The 17,854-nt window shown below is 33.7% G+C and overlaps 1 protein-coding gene across 2 annotated transcripts in view; it reads left to right on the top strand.

Annotated features, from left to right (window-relative positions):
* Positions 1 to 17,121, top strand: part of LOC149790157 (uncharacterized) — a 37,400-nt gene extending 20,279 nt beyond the window's left edge. The window contains exons 6-14 of one of the 2 annotated variants that reach the window (XM_089972148.1): positions 312 to 395; positions 5,463 to 5,543; positions 6,787 to 6,825; positions 9,833 to 9,895; positions 11,815 to 11,889; positions 12,383 to 12,424; positions 15,329 to 15,513; positions 15,967 to 16,089; positions 16,988 to 17,121. In XM_089972148.1, coding sequence (XP_089828274.1) covers positions 312 to 395; positions 5,463 to 5,543; positions 6,787 to 6,825; positions 9,833 to 9,895; positions 11,815 to 11,889; positions 12,383 to 12,424; positions 15,329 to 15,513; positions 15,967 to 16,089; positions 16,988 to 17,080 — 785 coding nt within the window. In that variant the 3' untranslated portion in view covers positions 17,081 to 17,121. The remainder of the gene's footprint in view (positions 1 to 311; positions 396 to 5,462; positions 5,544 to 6,786; positions 6,826 to 9,832; positions 9,896 to 11,814; positions 11,890 to 12,382; positions 12,425 to 15,328; positions 15,514 to 15,966; positions 16,090 to 16,987) is intronic. The other variant, XM_089972149.1, reaches the window with a different exon arrangement.
* Positions 17,122 to 17,854: the final 733 nt, after the last annotated feature.

The following is a 17,854-nucleotide window of genomic DNA, read 5'->3' as shown; positions in this document are numbered from 1 at the left end:
GATTATCCGCCTTATTTATCTATCTATCTCTGTCTGTCTGTCTATCGTTCATACACACACACACACACACACACACACACACATAGAAACATTTTAGTTGATTATATTTTAATATGGCTTTACAAGTAAAGATATTATTGTAACTGAGATAATCATATTCTATCTAAATTGTATTACTGTTTCTAGTGAAAGCGGATAAGTGTGTTTCGGTTTAAGATAACGTCTTAAAAATATGACTAAATGTAACCATTGTATTATTTGTCCTAAAATGTATTGCAACATCATACAGTTTGATTTTGCACAATTTGCAGTGATTCATAAACTTCGTGTTTTGCATGCACGATCTTCTCAGCTTGGACCACACTGCATGCATGATGTTATTGAGAAAATGAAAAGTACGTATTTTTTTTATCTCCGCTTATTATTTACCATCATCATCATCGTCATCATCGATTACTTTGTAGGTGTACTATATATAGTTCCGAAGTTTTTCGTTTACATGAAACATAAAAAAGGCTTTTTGACTGTACCACACCCTGAAAAGTTTGAACATTTTACCTGCTACAGATTTTGTAAAATGAGTTTGAGAAACACTATGCAGATTTGTTTGAATGGGCCACTTGAAAGACATGCAGTAATTAGCATTGCCCCATAGGTTAACATTATGTTCCACTTGAGAGCCAAAGGTGTAATCCTATGATAAATCCATGTTTAACATTGTGGGTATATGGTAATATTGTTGAAGGCGGCTATTTCAAATGGATTTACATGGTAACATTATTGGAAGTGACCTTAAAATATGACAGTTGAGAACCAATGGCATTTTGGAGTCAAACGAAACAGCCGATTTGAAAATTATTCCTAGATTTAAGGGTGGAATGGCGGTTGCAAGCCAAACTGAAAATCCTATTCTAACTTGGGAATTGGTATAAGCAGTTTCCATGTTGAAAGGTTAATAGAGCCGTATGCGAAATATATTTCTAAATTATGTTGGTATAACATCCAACACATACATCCCTACTATTTAACGAAAAGGGTAGAAGCGATTATATACACGTTACAGCTTCACACATACATACTCTATTATCACACAAAGGCAGGAGTGTTTATAGACGTAAAGTACTGACATAAGTACAAACATACTATCCAGCAAAAAGGACATGACTGTTGACACACTATACATGCATACAAGAATAACATATACAGATAGGCGTGTTTGTAGACGCATGCTGTCCATACAACCATGATATCACAATGTGAGACTGTTTACATACAGGCTGAGCTTGCATACATACAAAAAGATGTAAAAGTGAACTGTAATTTTACAATATTTAGATTCTATTCCACCATAAGTTTTCATATACTATCCAAACACATCCTTACTGTTAAGCAGCTTCTCTTATATTACAAGCCACATCACACACATACTATTCAGCACCTTATATTTGATCACAATTCAATCGCAAACCCCTGCTACCACCGAAAATGCGTTTTTGTACTAATAATTTATACTTATGTGCAATAAACATACTATCACTAATGAGGGGTGTAGTAAAAAGCCGAAGGGTACGAAAGAGACACTCACATAAACATACATACTATCACACAAAATTATGAGTGTGTATATACACGCTATATGCTCAAACAAATATAATATGCTATTACACAAGGGTATGAGTGTTTCTAACAAGCCTTGCTTCCATACAAACATATCCAACGTAAAGGGTATAAGGTTTATACACGCATTATATATTTAGCATGGTGTAGCCAAGTTAGGATTGAATTTAGCGAGGATTCAGAAAGGAATTTCGTGAATAAGATGTGTATTTCTAATGTAATTGATTGACCAATTAATTTGACAACATAGTCCTGATTATGAAATACGGGAATTGATTGGAAAATTTTGATGCGCACAGAGGTCAACAACTAATATATAGAAATGACACCGTCCTCAAACGGTAAACGGAACTAATCGGAACATATAAATGCAGTGAATATTTAAACAATAATCCGAAATTGCGAACAAATATAATATATGTAAACAAATATGATTGATATATGGATATATCACCATGGATAAGTTTGTACAAAAATATGAATATTGTATGTTTCATTCATATGTAGGATGTATGTATTATTGTCTTTCACTCATATACCGATTTTGAATAATGCTGATTCAAAGACGGTACTCGTGTATATTATGGCGTGCAATTGACGATCATGACGTATTTCCAGTTGCATAGCTCGCGTCCAATGGTCGAGCAGACAACACCCATAGTCTCCTCCCCCAGCCTACAGAACGATCCCGCGAGAGTTTTCTTATTCCCTGCAGACCAATTGATCCCGATGTACTAGTGCCTCACTACGAATCAAACAATACCCTCCTCCGAGCCAACGTCACAATCGACAGCAGCTTACAGACTGTACAAAACCCAAGCGTTATACCACTCCGTCACAGAACAGCTAATAAGATAATGATTGAACCATTAGTGCAATAGACACAGTTAAGTAGTTAAGTGCAAAACATTAAAATGCATCATGCTTGCGTGCATGTGAATTGGCATTCTTACACTTTATATCATATCAGAAGAATTACCGTACAAGATAATTATTATAATAACCACGTTCTTATACGAGTTATGTCTGACAAGAATAATCTTCTTTAATTAAAAGAACTCGACCATTACTCTTCCTTTAATATATGTAATGCATACTTGAATTCAATTTGACTGTTTAGTTTTAAAGTATGACTAACTTGAAACAGACTATTGTTTATCTGATACCATGGTGTTATGTGACAAAGGTCTGACTCTGTAAAATATGGAACAGTTTCCGAAACGCCCAATAGATAAAAATTATATCATATTAAACGGATAGCATAAAAGGGAGACAATTTTACATTTCACATACCTGTGTAGTTTAGCTGAAGCTGATGCCCGTAAAGCGGATAAACTCCTGACATAACCTGCTGCAGCGTGATTACACTGCGATACTTTTGGGCTTAAGCACCCTCCTTGTAGTCAAATATACGTCCAGAGAATCCGGGGTAAATGGGTTTTTAACTGCAGGCACCTTGTATCAGGGGCAATTGGTAAACCGAACAATGTAGTGTGAAGAATCCACGGCTAAAAATTAAACACCCTCCGTGATGGCTTTACTCGGTAACGAAACCCGAGTATAGCATGTTTATATATCATTCTGTGACAATAAGTGCAAACCACACAGGCATAATATCACCCAAGGTGAAAAGGGATGTAAATGAATGTGATGAGATATACTCACGCTCTCTCACACAATATATATTTTAGTTGTATGGCCTCTATAGCAAACATAAAGTTAATTTTTTTTTAAAATAATATCCAGCAGTCCACATCGTACCACACTGCATATGTTTAAATGTTTACTGTCTTCCACTTTGAATGTCTTTACTGGAATGGGTTCTTCCTTTTATACTGTTTCTTCTTGCTTTCTGCTTCTGAAAGCTCCTTATTTTTGTTTTCTTTTTCCTTAGTACACTCTGAAAGGAGATGTCTTTTTCTCCTGACATCGATAACAAGTATCTTTACTTCTGCCTCACTCGTGTTTTACGGGTTCTTAGAGGTTCATTTTCTAGAGTCCAATGTCTCTTTTTTCTGACAGATAAGGCAGGTATCATGACCTTTAACAATAAACTGTATTTCATCAATAGTCCGTTGAGAGTGACCAACAACCTATTATTTACCATTTAGGTCCAAGTTATCAACACTCTCACCGTCCAGTCATATAGCATCCCAGCATATTTGGAAATCAAATTTGATTCCAGAACGTTATCAACCTTATAAACACGTCCCTGTCTAAAATGCGTCGATTTATATTCTTGTTTGAGTTATATAAGTTTCTTATTATTAATGTTATTAAACAAGTTTATTTGTTGTAAAAATGGTGAAGTGGTTTGTCGAAAACAAATTGTGTCTAAATGGTCTTTCTCGCTATCGATTAGGGTTTTACAACTGTTTACATTCATGTTCACGTACGGAATCGAAGGGATATTTTCGTCCACGTCCGTTCTTCTGCTATATAATTCGTTGTGGCGGCCAATATTGCCTGGTGTGTTGCATATTATAGGTTGGGTACTGATCACTACACAAAGGTGTTGATTATATATAATGTGAGATGCTGGATATTCGGTGGCTGGATGTTGGTCACTACACACTACACACTTCATGTTTGATATCGTATGTGGGATCATATATAACTGGATGCTGGTCACTACCCACGGGACAGAATTTGTGTGGAACTGGACACTACACATGTCTGGCTGATGGTATAATGTGCGGTGTTGGTTGTTGGTCACATCACACTGTGTATTGATAGCAGAATGTGGAGCTTTAGATAGTAATCCAAATATTTTAAAATATATTTCCCCAAGGGGCGACATGAAGTCAACATTTTGCTTGCGTGTGAGGGTGTATGGATACTTCATCCACCTTCTTTTACATCCTACCATTATTATTGATGATGGGAACTGTGCTTTTGTAAGTTGTATGTGTTTATCAACACTCCAAACCTTCACAATGGATAATATGTTTATAGGTATAGACACATAGTGTCTCAATAAACACTCATACCCTTGTTTGATAGTATAGTATGATTGTTTGATGGTATATCGTGTGTATGAACAGTCCAACCCTTGTGTGATATTACGTTTCCATGTTTGACTGAGAGCGTGGGCTGATTTCATCATCCTTCTTTTACATCTAGACCCCCCTTATGTGACAGTGTATTAATACATGAGTATAGATTATATGTGTATACACTGCTACACGTTTAGTTGGATAGTAGAGTTGTTTGATTGGATTGTAATCAAAAAGATTTTTCCCATACTGCTGTATAAATATTTGAACATGGAAAGGGATAAAACAATGCCGACGTTAACATAGGACTTCCATTTTGCTTTCAAGTGATGTATAGTGCAAACATATGGGCTAATGCTAATTCCCATATGGCTCTCAAGTGGTTCATACAACTACTTGTGTTCAATTATACGTAAGGTTTTCTCATTTGCAGTGTCTGCATGTGTATTTATTAACACTTTTCACACGAGTTTCGGGAATTTTGATACAGTCCATCAGCTACTAAATGGTCAGCCATCTGTGTTGATCGGCTTACTTGTCGCTCACCTCGTGGTGAAATTACATTAAATTTAGATTTCAGATGTGCTTGTAAACGACGTATGTCACCACGGTAGTCGATAAAGAACACTCCTAATATTCATCAAACATCAATATATGCATACTAAAAGCTCTAGTAAATGTCATTTGAGTACGACTTTGAGTTCCTACGCAACAACACTAACAACATATGTTATCATTTATATTATTACAGTTATTATCACTAGTATCAGTAGTGACATTGATCTTGCTGATATTTTTACCGTCGTTGTTGTTGCTTTTTGCCTATATGCATGTTTAATTTATTTGTAGCATATTACTCATCGCATCACAACACATCAGGGGGATGTCACTGTAGCGGACATGTTGCCTACCATCCTGGAAATAATCATAGTATGCTGATATGAAATAATTTCTAACCTTTGTTCAAATAGTTCAATAATCCATCTTACACTTTTATAAAGGAAGATATATATATCCGTGTGTGTGTGTGTGTGTGTGTGTGTGTGTAGTGCTATAAGTGATCATTGTTATTATGAGCAACCCAATAAGCAATGTTGTAATGTAATATTTCAAATACTGAACACAAAACCACAAAGAAAGTAAAATGCTATAGTGTAAAACCAGATAACGACAACCAAACAACTGAAATTAAGCAAAATAAATTAAGTAGCTGTGATACAACTTAGCTCAGTGAAATAACTGATCCTTAACCAGACGGTGATATTGGGGGATGTGGTTAATAGCGAGAGTGTAACAGTTGTGGATCACTTTAAATAATACATTGAACGAACTTAAAGCTTGATTTATCATATTTACAACTATTACGAAGCCCTTTTCTATTCATGTATCACTGGTCTTGATACCTGTAACACTTTGCACAGACTTCCACCTCGAGCTCTTGCAAGCATTAACAATACCCTCTTTGAAGTGAGCCTGCCACACACAGATTTTAAATCTTTCGTGAAACAGACATTCCACTAGTGTTGTGTTTTTTTTATAACTTTGTAAACTTATATACGAAATGTTTATTTTCCATTTCATTGTTTCATAAATGAATTTAGGCGGTGTTTTCTTCGACTTCTATTCATCAATCATATTTCGATTTACGTCAATCGAATCGTATCTCATCGGAAACCTGTGTAAAACACGGGCAAAATATTTGCATTCTGAAAGAAACATTTGTTTGAATTAAATTCAATAAAATTAAACCAACATTTATATGGCTAAATCAAGGGGTTTTGCTGTCCCGAATCTTTAAATTGAATTACTTGCACAGTTTTTATGGTTCCATTATAAAGACGAAAGCTGATAAATGTTTTTAAAGAAAACCAGCATTATATGCAAATTGACGATAACACATTTATCTTCTTCGCCATGCATACATACATGCATACATACATACATACATACATACATACATACATACATACATATGAAATATTTATTTCTTAATATCTGATCACAATTATTTCTTACTTTTCTGATCTGTTCATATAACTGGGTGTAAACTGTTTACTATAATTAACATCTTTTGTATAGACAAAACTTTGCATTGTGTTTATACGTATCTGATTAACGTAACATTCCCAGGAACAAGAATTGCTTCAAATAAGAAAATACATTTTTATTTCAGGTCAGTCAACGTGTAAAAATCGAGATCATGGTTTTGATGGTACTTTATCTCTCTCTCTCTCTCTCTCAAACTATCAACATTTTTCTATCCCCCATTTTTATAATCGTGAAAATAGCCTTTGAAAACAATTAATAAGGTAATAGTATTCACATGCTTTCCATTTATATAGGCGACATGGAAAAATTGTATTATATTTTTTCTACTTACCGATCGTGACAGTAAGGCAAGGGACACAGAACTATCACTTCTTCCGTCATCTTAGTATAGGCTCTAACACTAACATCAACATTTATTATTAGATTTGAACCAAGTTTGTGTTGTTTTTTTTATGTCGCATTCAATTTACGTCTAGAAAGGACTATTGTCCTTAAATTTAAGGAAAGTGATATTTATAAAGTTACACAAATATCCCACATTTCTATTCTAAACGTATTTGAAAACGTGATTTCTAGACGCCAACACGAACAGCCACTACATGACTTCTTGAATTTGTAACATTAATATATATCTTTGAGAATCATGCAAATACATACATTATTTAAAAGATACAAATAGTTACCTTAGAACAATACTGCATCACCCATGTCTCTAAATTTGCAAGTTGCACCATACCTCCTTTATCGTCTGTTATCCAACTTGTCAGCTTGCCGATTGAACGGATTATCAAGAAGTTCCCGTGCGTATAGCCTGTTTCTAAAGTCTCTAGTATTTTTTCCATAAATGAGATGTTGTAAACACATAACATTGTATTCATTGTTGTTTCTCTTTTTTTTATAAAATGTTTACTTTTTTCCAATTTTTACAAGATCGGTTTAGTTTGCTTAATATCTTCAACTATCTAGTGGCATTGTTACGTTCAGTTTTGTGAGACCACCTATAAACCTGACCTAGTTACTAGGCTGAAATGCTGACAGATAGAGCCCAAAGTAATGCATTTCATTTCCATAGCCCGATGCACAAACATTACATCTTTTCAAGGCCATGCCCAAAATAGGCAGACATATCGCGAGTCACGAAAACACTGGAAGTATTAGTTTATGCACAATAAATTCCCTTATTTATTATGGACATTACAGACACCTAGTATCCACAATGACATTTATGACATGTTAAACGAATTTGTGTCAAAGTGTTTCTGAGTTGGATTTTCATCATCCAATAATTACCTTAATTCTTAATGGATTGTAACTAAATGTGTTATGCAACATCTTTCTTAAAGCATCTTGGCTCACTTTTACTGTTAGCGTTCCGCATTATCTGTAATACATTAATCTCCTCTAAATCTTATGCCTTCTATTTTATTTCCATTCTATAATTTCCTTTATTATTTGGAGACTCTTTATGCAGCTCTGTATAACTATATCGTGCAGTTTATCAGCTTTCCCCTTCATCATTTAGTGACATTGTGGCCGTTGAATGTTTGACCCTTATTCACCTAAGAAAAACAATTCTGCCAGTACATTAGCTCTGTTAAACACGCTTTTATTTCAAATAAACCTTGTATTCAGCTTTTATTAATTTTCCGTGTTTAACGTCATCATTTAGTGTCAGTTAGTGTCTTGCCGTATTCGCACCGTAAATCGGGGAACATCAGTTCTTATAATGTGGTTTTCTGTTTGTTTGTTAATAAATCCGTCTTTATATGACGAGACACCGGCTTTAGCAAAGTATTTTGAATATGTGTCACCAAAAGGGGCAAACAAAGCAGCATAAATACGTATCCATGAATTTAAACGTATCCACGAATTTTAATTTATAATAATGGGTACAAAATTGTGTGATTTAACAATTGGAATTCAATGATTTGAAAATACTTGTTATGAAAATATTTTAATTACTTTCACTCTCGTGAGACAATTGTATGCGTATATCGCTGCAAGTCCTTATAAATAACATGGTAGTGTTGTGTTGTTGTACGGTTTAATGCCATTTTTCAGCACAAAATAGGCTATACATGGCGGCCCTATCTTCAATGCCTGTGAAATTATATCTTTATATATATATATATATATATATATATATATATATATATATATATATATATATATATATATATATATATATATATATATATATATATATGACTGATCGTCGTGCTTATTTGTTAGAAGTCATTGAAAACACAACAATCTCTGGATATAAAAGGAAGCAAATAAAAACACTGACAGGTACAAAATGACTAAGATAGTGTTCGTCCCTAGCGCCTAGGGCTTTTATTAGGTTCCATGTGCTAGACGTTATCGTCCGTTTCATGCGTTTTGTGCACTGATCGATCACTCACTCACTCTCTTGCACGCTCACTCATAACAAACACGCACATGGGTCACATATATAAGCGAGGATGAAACAAACTATAATACGGTAAGCACTCTCATATTAGATGTCTTGCCATAGCAACATTGTCTCTATATGTTAAAATATAAGAAAGTCAAACACAAAGCGTAGGACACATGCTGAGGGGCTGTTACTGTGGTTGACGAACACGTTTAAGGTATATTTGCTTTAACTTACTCTATCAAAGTCGCATTTAGGCCATTCACTCAGTCGCGACTACTTAACTTATTATAGTTCTCATTCATAGAATATATGTTGCTTCCTCGATCACATCTGTAAAACAGGATAAGATGTACATGCTGTCTAATGCTTCAGAGACGAGTATACTAAATTGTATCTAAACGCTTGGATCAACGGGCAACAATTAAACCATTGCTTCACAGCATGAACACAAAACCTTTTAATCACAAAATATATCTAAGTCATGAAGAATCCATTTCTTGGAAGCCCAGTGTAAATTCAAGCATTTCCTGAGCATGTTAACTCCTACATTATTGCTCATAATTTTACATAGAATATAAACGAAAGCAACATATTTTTGTGCAGCTTCATGAACATTCTGATTCTAGTCAAGTAGACCATTGCATGGTTTGTCCAGCCCTGCATAATGTAAGTATATACTATTTTAGTGAGAAGAATCTGTGCAAAAAGTCAAACAAAATTATTTGTTCATGTAGAAAATAAAGTCATGTCTTTCATGTGTCATCTTCAGTACTGTATGCTAAGCTGTTCGGCAGTGACAGTAAAACCGGACCCTGTCTTTTACATGATGAAGGTAATATATTAATATCTATATATATATATATATATATATATATATATATATATATATATATATATATATATATATATATATATATATATATATATATATATATCAAATTAATGAATATCACTTATTCTAGACATAAATTCACATTCTCATATGTTTTACAGTTATTTTAATATTGACTTGTGTAAGCAATTTTCAAGTGGGGATAGGATATTTCCACTTTTTATTGAATTTCCCTGTCAGAACAATGGGTAGAGGCATAATCGTCTAGAGATATCCACCGACTTGCAAGGGTCATTATGCAACAAACGAAAATACGAGGCAGCGGCCGAAAACGTTAATGTATTTTCATGATGTAATGAGCCCCACATGGGTTACTTTTCTTTTCTTACTCAGATGTGAATTTTGCATCCCCAAACTATAACATAACTCGTTTCTGTCACCATGTTGGTATATCGAGAAATCTGATAATTCGTAGTGAGTGAAGAATGAGTGGTACCCACTCCTAAATCAACCTAAAGTAATAGCTGTGAGATTTGTGTAAAAGCAATCTGGTATCGCCTCCAATTCGACTACATTTATGACATTATTCCATGGATACTAATAGGAATTGAAAGAGGAACGAGACACATAGCTAAAGACAAAATATCGTTTCTTCATAAATGTATTCCATCTTCATCCTAAATTTTATATCATATCATACTTAAACGCGCCGGCCATTTCCGATGAACTTAATTATAGCATGAAAGTTGTTGTTTGTTTTTAAATAAAGGAATACCAAGTGATATGAACCTGGGAAAATTGCGGTGCTTTTGACTTTGATGTTATGAATGTAAAGGATTGTCCGTTTTGATAGACTCACAACATTTTCACAGAGAACAATCTGAAAACCTTATCTTGACATTTCCACGGCCTCGTGCTTAAAAATAAAGCAAAATCCGATGTACAACCAGAACTCACTTCTATAAAAAAAAATCCATATTTGAAGCAAGAGTTTGGTGAATTTTATTCGGAATATATATTTATCACTTTCGGGTCGATTCATTGAGTCCTGGGCGTTTGCGGACATACTTCCAAAATAATAATGTAGGCAATTTATATGTCAAATATTTTAGGAAATAGCATTTTTTTAAAACACCTTTTATAAATGCTTGTGCTGATTAAGAAATAAGCTTACATAATCAATGAATCCCCACCTTAATTTTAAGTAAGCGGTACAACGTGAAATGACGCCGATATCGTTCAGTTCCTATCGCCAAGGGAATGCACCTTAAATTATGATTATAATCTGACACCTGTATATATTTTGTTTCCATCTAACCTTTTGTCTCATTATCACTATATATGTTTTCCTTACATTAGTTGTCTATACATACATCTTCGGATAAACTCCTTTTACTGTCTTTGGTTCATAAAGGTTTTAGTTCCTTTTCTTGGAGCCAATAAAACTCGTGTAATAAAATTTGCTCTACCATCTAAATGCATGAGAGGACGACGTTGTTTTCAGCATCTGAAAAATAAAAGTATTTAGTTAAAAAAAATGACACATAGTCTAGTTCCGACTGGCTGATTACAGGGATATCTCTCAGATCAGTGTTTACTTCCATTTGACTACAAGTTGCTATAATTGACTATGAAAATTAAATATGTTCCAGCATGCTCAGACATTACATGATGTGATTAATAAACTTATTGTTTGCATTCTTTCTTCGAAACTGCTCTACTATAATCTTGTTTGGTTGGATATAATGCGTTTGTCCTCAGCTTTTGACAAAATCAAAACAATTACCTCGAGAGAAGCAATTTGTATAATAATGTATTTAATGTGTGAAATAAACTATACGTTTATGAGAAATATTACCAACCAATAAACTTACATAATTTTGATTAGAATTGTTAGATATAGTATTGTTTCTTGGTAGTTTGGCTTAGCTTGGGCTCCTTGCCAATACATTACTCCTCGGACTGTCAGTGGGAGATCATCAACCATTACAGCAGTAAGTAATGGACAGCAAGTTTAATTTACAAACGAAGTATGTATACCATTTATAACTGAGCGTTACACAATTTTATTAAACATACATGTTATACCAGTCTGAAAAATGTATTAACATGAAAAGAAACAATTAAAACTTCATTCGCACAGTCTTTATTTCTTTCATTAGAAATTACACGATGTCAGACGATCGCATTTTCATTAAAACGTGCATCAGTTAGATAGAACGAGTTTCCTTTTTCATTTTATTTTCTCTTAAAAATGATTCATTAATTTTCATTTAGTTAGTGTGCTATTTATAGTTGCAGAATTTGCTGAAGACGCCGGAAGGGGTATCCACCCTTCAAATTAAATAACAGGACTTTTTTCATAAAATTTATACGTATTAGAGATCCGTAATATATAATAGTCGAAAATACTTTGACATTGATAGCTGTTTGACTGAGAAACTACTAATAAATTTAGGTTTACATTATATAATGATTCTTTTTCAGCAATTTTTCTTGCCAATGGATCAAGATGCAACTGTAGGCACGGTATGGTGTATTCAACAGAAGATTTACACATATTAGACAATATATACCCGTAAGAACATCGTGTGAAGCATGCTTTACTTACCCACTGCGTTTCCTTAGTTGTTTTGGATAAACATATTTTATTGATTTGACGAATCTCTAGTTCCAGACTCACCATCATCATTATCATTTAGCACAATAACATTTCACTGTCATTTTTGTAATTATCGTATTGATTCTTAATTAATATCATTAACTTTATTTCGCATTTGTTTTTATACCAATGCTATAGTTGGTGTTCTTCTCGTTGTAGCCATATTATTGGCGTTGTAATCGTTGTTACATTTACTGTTTAATTTTGTACCAGTTTAAAAAGAATATAAGTTTAATTTATTCGAGTTTCGAAATGCATACCTCTGGCATTCTGGCGCTTGAATCGTTTAGAGCTTGTCAATAATGCATTACCTAAGAACTCACTTAAAATGTCACATTATTGTTTGGGGTTTCCTTTGCTGTGGTTGTGTAGGTTTATGAACCGAGGCTATTTCTTATTGCTGTTGCAGTTGTTGACCTTGGAGCTCATGTTTTAATATACAGAACCTTGAACATATGTGGTATCCAGCATGCGATGGTTGGATGCAGTACCACGTGCTACTGAACGACGCTGTTGACCACTAAGCATGCCGTTTACACTATTCTAGAATAAATTTGTTCTCTGTAGGGCATATTACATGTGTTGAGCTTTAGAAAACTGCGTAGATGAACAGTAAAGACATAACCTTAAATTACAGTCAAAAGACAGTACGTAAAATGAAAGACTCAATGGTCACCAAACTGATCACAAAGTTAAACTTTGATTATAAACATCAATATACAAAGTCATACTTAGAATTTCTTAACTTCTTACGATTTGTATACCAATATAGAGATACAAACAATTGGACATTGTTGAATTATTTAAGATTCTAATCTCGCTGGGATAAAAGGTTAGAAACGATTATTTAATCTTTAACTTGAACATGAGGTCAGACATTATAATCCGTAAGTGTTGTGACTATAGAGACAGGACACCTTCGAATCTGTAGAACAGCACGTCGGCTTTGTGATACTGTACACTATTCAAGCAACATCATTGCACTGCTTTCATGTGATATGCATATATCACTAACAAACATAACATTATTTTGGTAAAGATATGTATTAAATTATACGAAGAGGTATTGTTTTTTATATATTTCAATTACAGAAAACATGCATGTTAACGTGACACCATTGCATACAGTTTTGATGACAACCATCGCCTTAGCACACACAACTGCTATGTATATGTTTTTAATTATGTCTGATATATATTTATTTCAATTTAATTGTTTGTCAGTTTTAAGGTGTTTATATTTTTCATTACATGCTATTGTAATGTAAATTTATTGACTAGAGATCCTTTTTTCAGAAAATAGTTTGACCGTGACTGTTAGTTTATAAACAACAGGTGTTGATCTAAATCCTGACTTTGTTTCAAAATTTGTAGCAACCACGTGAACAAGTTCCATCTTTATTTTAAAATGATTGGTTGCTGTCGAGGTCATGATGGAACTTCGTGTTTAAGATTAAACAATTTTTTTTTATTTTTTATTTCTTAGAAGAAAATGATTGGTTTTCGTCACTGTCACGTTGGGTGTACGTGACCTTTAATAAGTACCTAGTTTCTAAGAGCTTCGAGAACATGAACACCTGACCCCCTGTATACGTTTAGAAGATATATAACCTATGTTTTAGAGAATTATTCTCAGTAGAAGCTGGGCTGTTACACTGGAAGTTGTATGTTGTACTGTTTGGAGTTATTTCAAATTACTTGAATAGGAACCATTTCAAATTACTTGGATTCAAAAAGATTAATTTTATTTTATTTCTGGAAAATACGTGTGCTCATGTAAAATTGTTGAACAAGAACAGGTTTTAATAAACATTTATTCAGCTATCTAGAACCTGAGTCATAATTCTTGTTTCTGCAATGAACTGTAGCCTTCAACACTACATATTGCATCATACGTCATTGTCTTCCATCTTGGATTCTTCGTCGGGATTCGAACTTGAAATCAGTATTCTTGGAATAATCTTGGATTATTTTTGGATTTGATTAAACCGTAAGTTCATATTTTTTTAATAATTTTTACAGTATTTTTCCAGGGACATAAATTATTTGTTATATTTTTCAAAGCTTGTTGTTTTCACTCTTTCTTGTGTTACTGTTTGTTTGAGCCTAAACACGTAACACAACAGAACCAACAACCATGAAAAAATCGACCTCACCGACATTTATAACAACTATCGACCCAACAATACCAGAGAGTGTACCAACTATCACTGGTGTGTAGAATTGAAAATAATATAGCAATCAGAAATATCTTGGTCTTAAAACATTAATAGAAGATTCCATGGAGGCAAATATTAGGCCACACTAGAGATTTGCCTTTGCACGGCTGAAGTCAAGATGCTACAAGCAACAAATTTAACCTTTGATTCATTTAGTATACGCTTGATTTATTCACACTGTTTATCTCAAACATTTATGGCTATGAATTGAGGTATATGTTCCACAGATGAAGACCTTAACGAACACAAAAAAAAAAGTCCTGACGGTTACAAAGAACAAAGCGAAACTATACGCAAATGTTGGGACTATTAAACAATTCTCGTCAACAAGTGTTTCGTTCTATTCAAAAAGAGTTTTAATATCTTATATACTAACATGAATACTTAATTTTCCTTTCTCGTCCAATGCGACTTCATACGATATAGGCCCTGCACCATTGATGTTTTGTGTTATAGAGACAGACGAGGACGCAGACATCTGTCAGTCAGACATAAAATCTGAAACAATTTTGTAACTTTAGTACCTAATCCATATTAATTTATTTTCATAAGCATCAGTCCTCTATACATGCATGAAAGTGGCTACTATCAGTATATTGATGCATGGTATTCAGCAGTCAAACCCTAATGCGGGAAACTGTCATCTGGAAACTAATGATCACCAAGCACCTGAAGCCTTGGTTATGAATATGTGCAATGTTTCAGGCGCCCCTGAGACTTGGACAAGGGGACAAAATGTAAGTTATTTGTACATTTATATAGAAGCGACTTGCATAATTAAGTATTCTTCACCTGTGAAAGAAAGCGCCACAAATCTTAATGTATGGCACAGAACATTTTACCTTTAAAACGATTGTCCCAAGGGCAGACTGTGTTTTAGTACCCTAATAAGTTAAAAGACGACATATTATGTTGGTAGTTGTAGTTGGAATTATGACCTTTCCTCTGTGATTCTCGATCCTCCTAACACCACAACAACACCAATAAACATAATGTGCTTTAATCAAATTAATAAACTTTCATTAAACAAGCTGTTCATTCCCATACCAAACCTTCTCGACATGAATAAAAAGAAAAGGCAGAATTCCACAAATGAGAGCCACCTGACCACTACTAGGTAAAATATTGTTTATAAACCTGCTCATTATCAAGGTCACATGAATTTACCATTTTTATTTTCACTACCCAAGGTGATGTCAGTATGTGCGAGTATTCCTCTATACACTCCAGTCGCCACATTTTTTGATGGGAAATACCTCAGCCAAGGAGGACATGCCGGAATATTCATTGGTTGCCTACTGGATGGTTTCAAGGTGACCAAGTGTTTTCTGTATGATTTTAAATGCGCCAGTGTTACAGCGTCAGGCAATTTAGGCAAATAACACATTCATTATGCAATAGAATATCAAAACGCTGGTTAGGAAAACGATATCCATTCACCTGCGCTCAGTTCAACACATTGTGTTTCATATAAATGCTATGACAGTTTCATTCCGTGACCCGCTCAAATTTAAATTTCCGATGTTCAAATATTTTGCTTGTGAAGGAGCCTATTTTTCCTTCCAAAGTTATATTTCCATGTTTCTACGTCTGCGGAATGTAAGTCAAAGGTATACGTGATCGAACAGACTAAATCCATTATGTGTTAGCATTGAATTATTGGGTCCCAGAGAGCAAAACAAGAAAAGATTGTATTAAGTCTTTATTCAAACCTCCTTTTGCTCAAAAGTCTGGTCCATGTATAAAATGTTTGATTTTTACAGATTGGTATCTTTGTCGTTGCTTGGAAATTTTATGCATAATTTTGCTGGCTTTTGAGAGCAGAGTTTAATCCACTGGCAATATTCTACCTTGAAATCGTTTTGGCTTCAATTGCACTGTATATAAGTTATGCTGGAATCAGAAACAATCAAATTCTCTGATTCTTCTGTTTCTATTGCATATTCTCCATGATTAATAGGGTTTATTCTGAGCATATATATTGTTTGCCCGTCTGCATCATACATGTCCAATAGCTTATATTGACATATCTAGCTTAAATTTGAAAAATAAATGAGCATATATTATTGATGATGACTCGGGTGAAAACCATTCAAAACGACAAATGATGAAACATTCTTTATTTCATCGAAACGTACAAAATTATGACATTTCATCATAAAACATAGTCATACATACGACATCATCAGGATCTTGAACTCTGCATTTTAGATCATAGTTCAGGAGTGCGACAAGAACATAACAGTTATGCACGTAACGACTGGACACCAGCCGGATCCGGTGAATTATTTTATCATTATGTAAACAGTGTTTAATAAAAGTGCATTCAACAAAGTGTCCAAAAGGAAATATTTGTTATCTCTTATATTGTACGTGTTGCCATTTTTGCATGAACCGACAGGAAAATGTTTTAGTTGGTTTTTGTATAATAATTCCTTCTTGGAAATGGCGTTTATATATCAGAATTTATAAACAGTACGTTTGTTTATATAGATTTTACCGGTATCAGATAATCCTTATTATATTGTAACCAGATAATGCCTATTTGAAAATGAATTGCAACATCGAGTATCTTGCTAAAACTTTTCTGGAAGACAATCCTCTCGAACCAAAAACAAATATCGACCATGCGACAACATATAAAATGTAAACGTACCGTAAACAAAATCTGTAATCATATACACATGCGACAACTTATAAAATGTAGACGTATTGTAAAAAAAAATCTGTAAGCATAAGACTTCAAAATTGAAATGAAGCCATAATGTTCTAAAATTTCAACGATTTATAATTTGGAACAGAATCACATACCGTATTACCTGCATTAATCGCCTCTTATTGTTTATTACATACACACAAAAGACAAAATGATAACATTTAATATTTTTACCATTGCCTTTGTGTCATCAATATGAATTTCTCTGCCGATATTATTATGAATACACAACACATCCTCTCTCTTCTTCTCTACGAACAAATTTATAAAGAAGTCATACAACCACTTTCCTTTTAGGGATTGGGCATATATGTGGTTATATGCATGATTTATATTTAATTTGTTTATTTTTAAAATATGTT

This window comes from Sinohyriopsis cumingii, chromosome 10 (genome assembly GCF_028554795.1).
Source record: "Sinohyriopsis cumingii isolate HCF-2022 chromosome 10, ASM2855479v2, whole genome shotgun sequence".
Taxonomy (NCBI): Eukaryota; Metazoa; Mollusca; class Bivalvia; order Unionida; family Unionidae; genus Sinohyriopsis; species Sinohyriopsis cumingii.
Note: the sequence above shows the minus strand (reverse complement) of the source record. Positions and strands in the feature narration are given on the sequence as shown.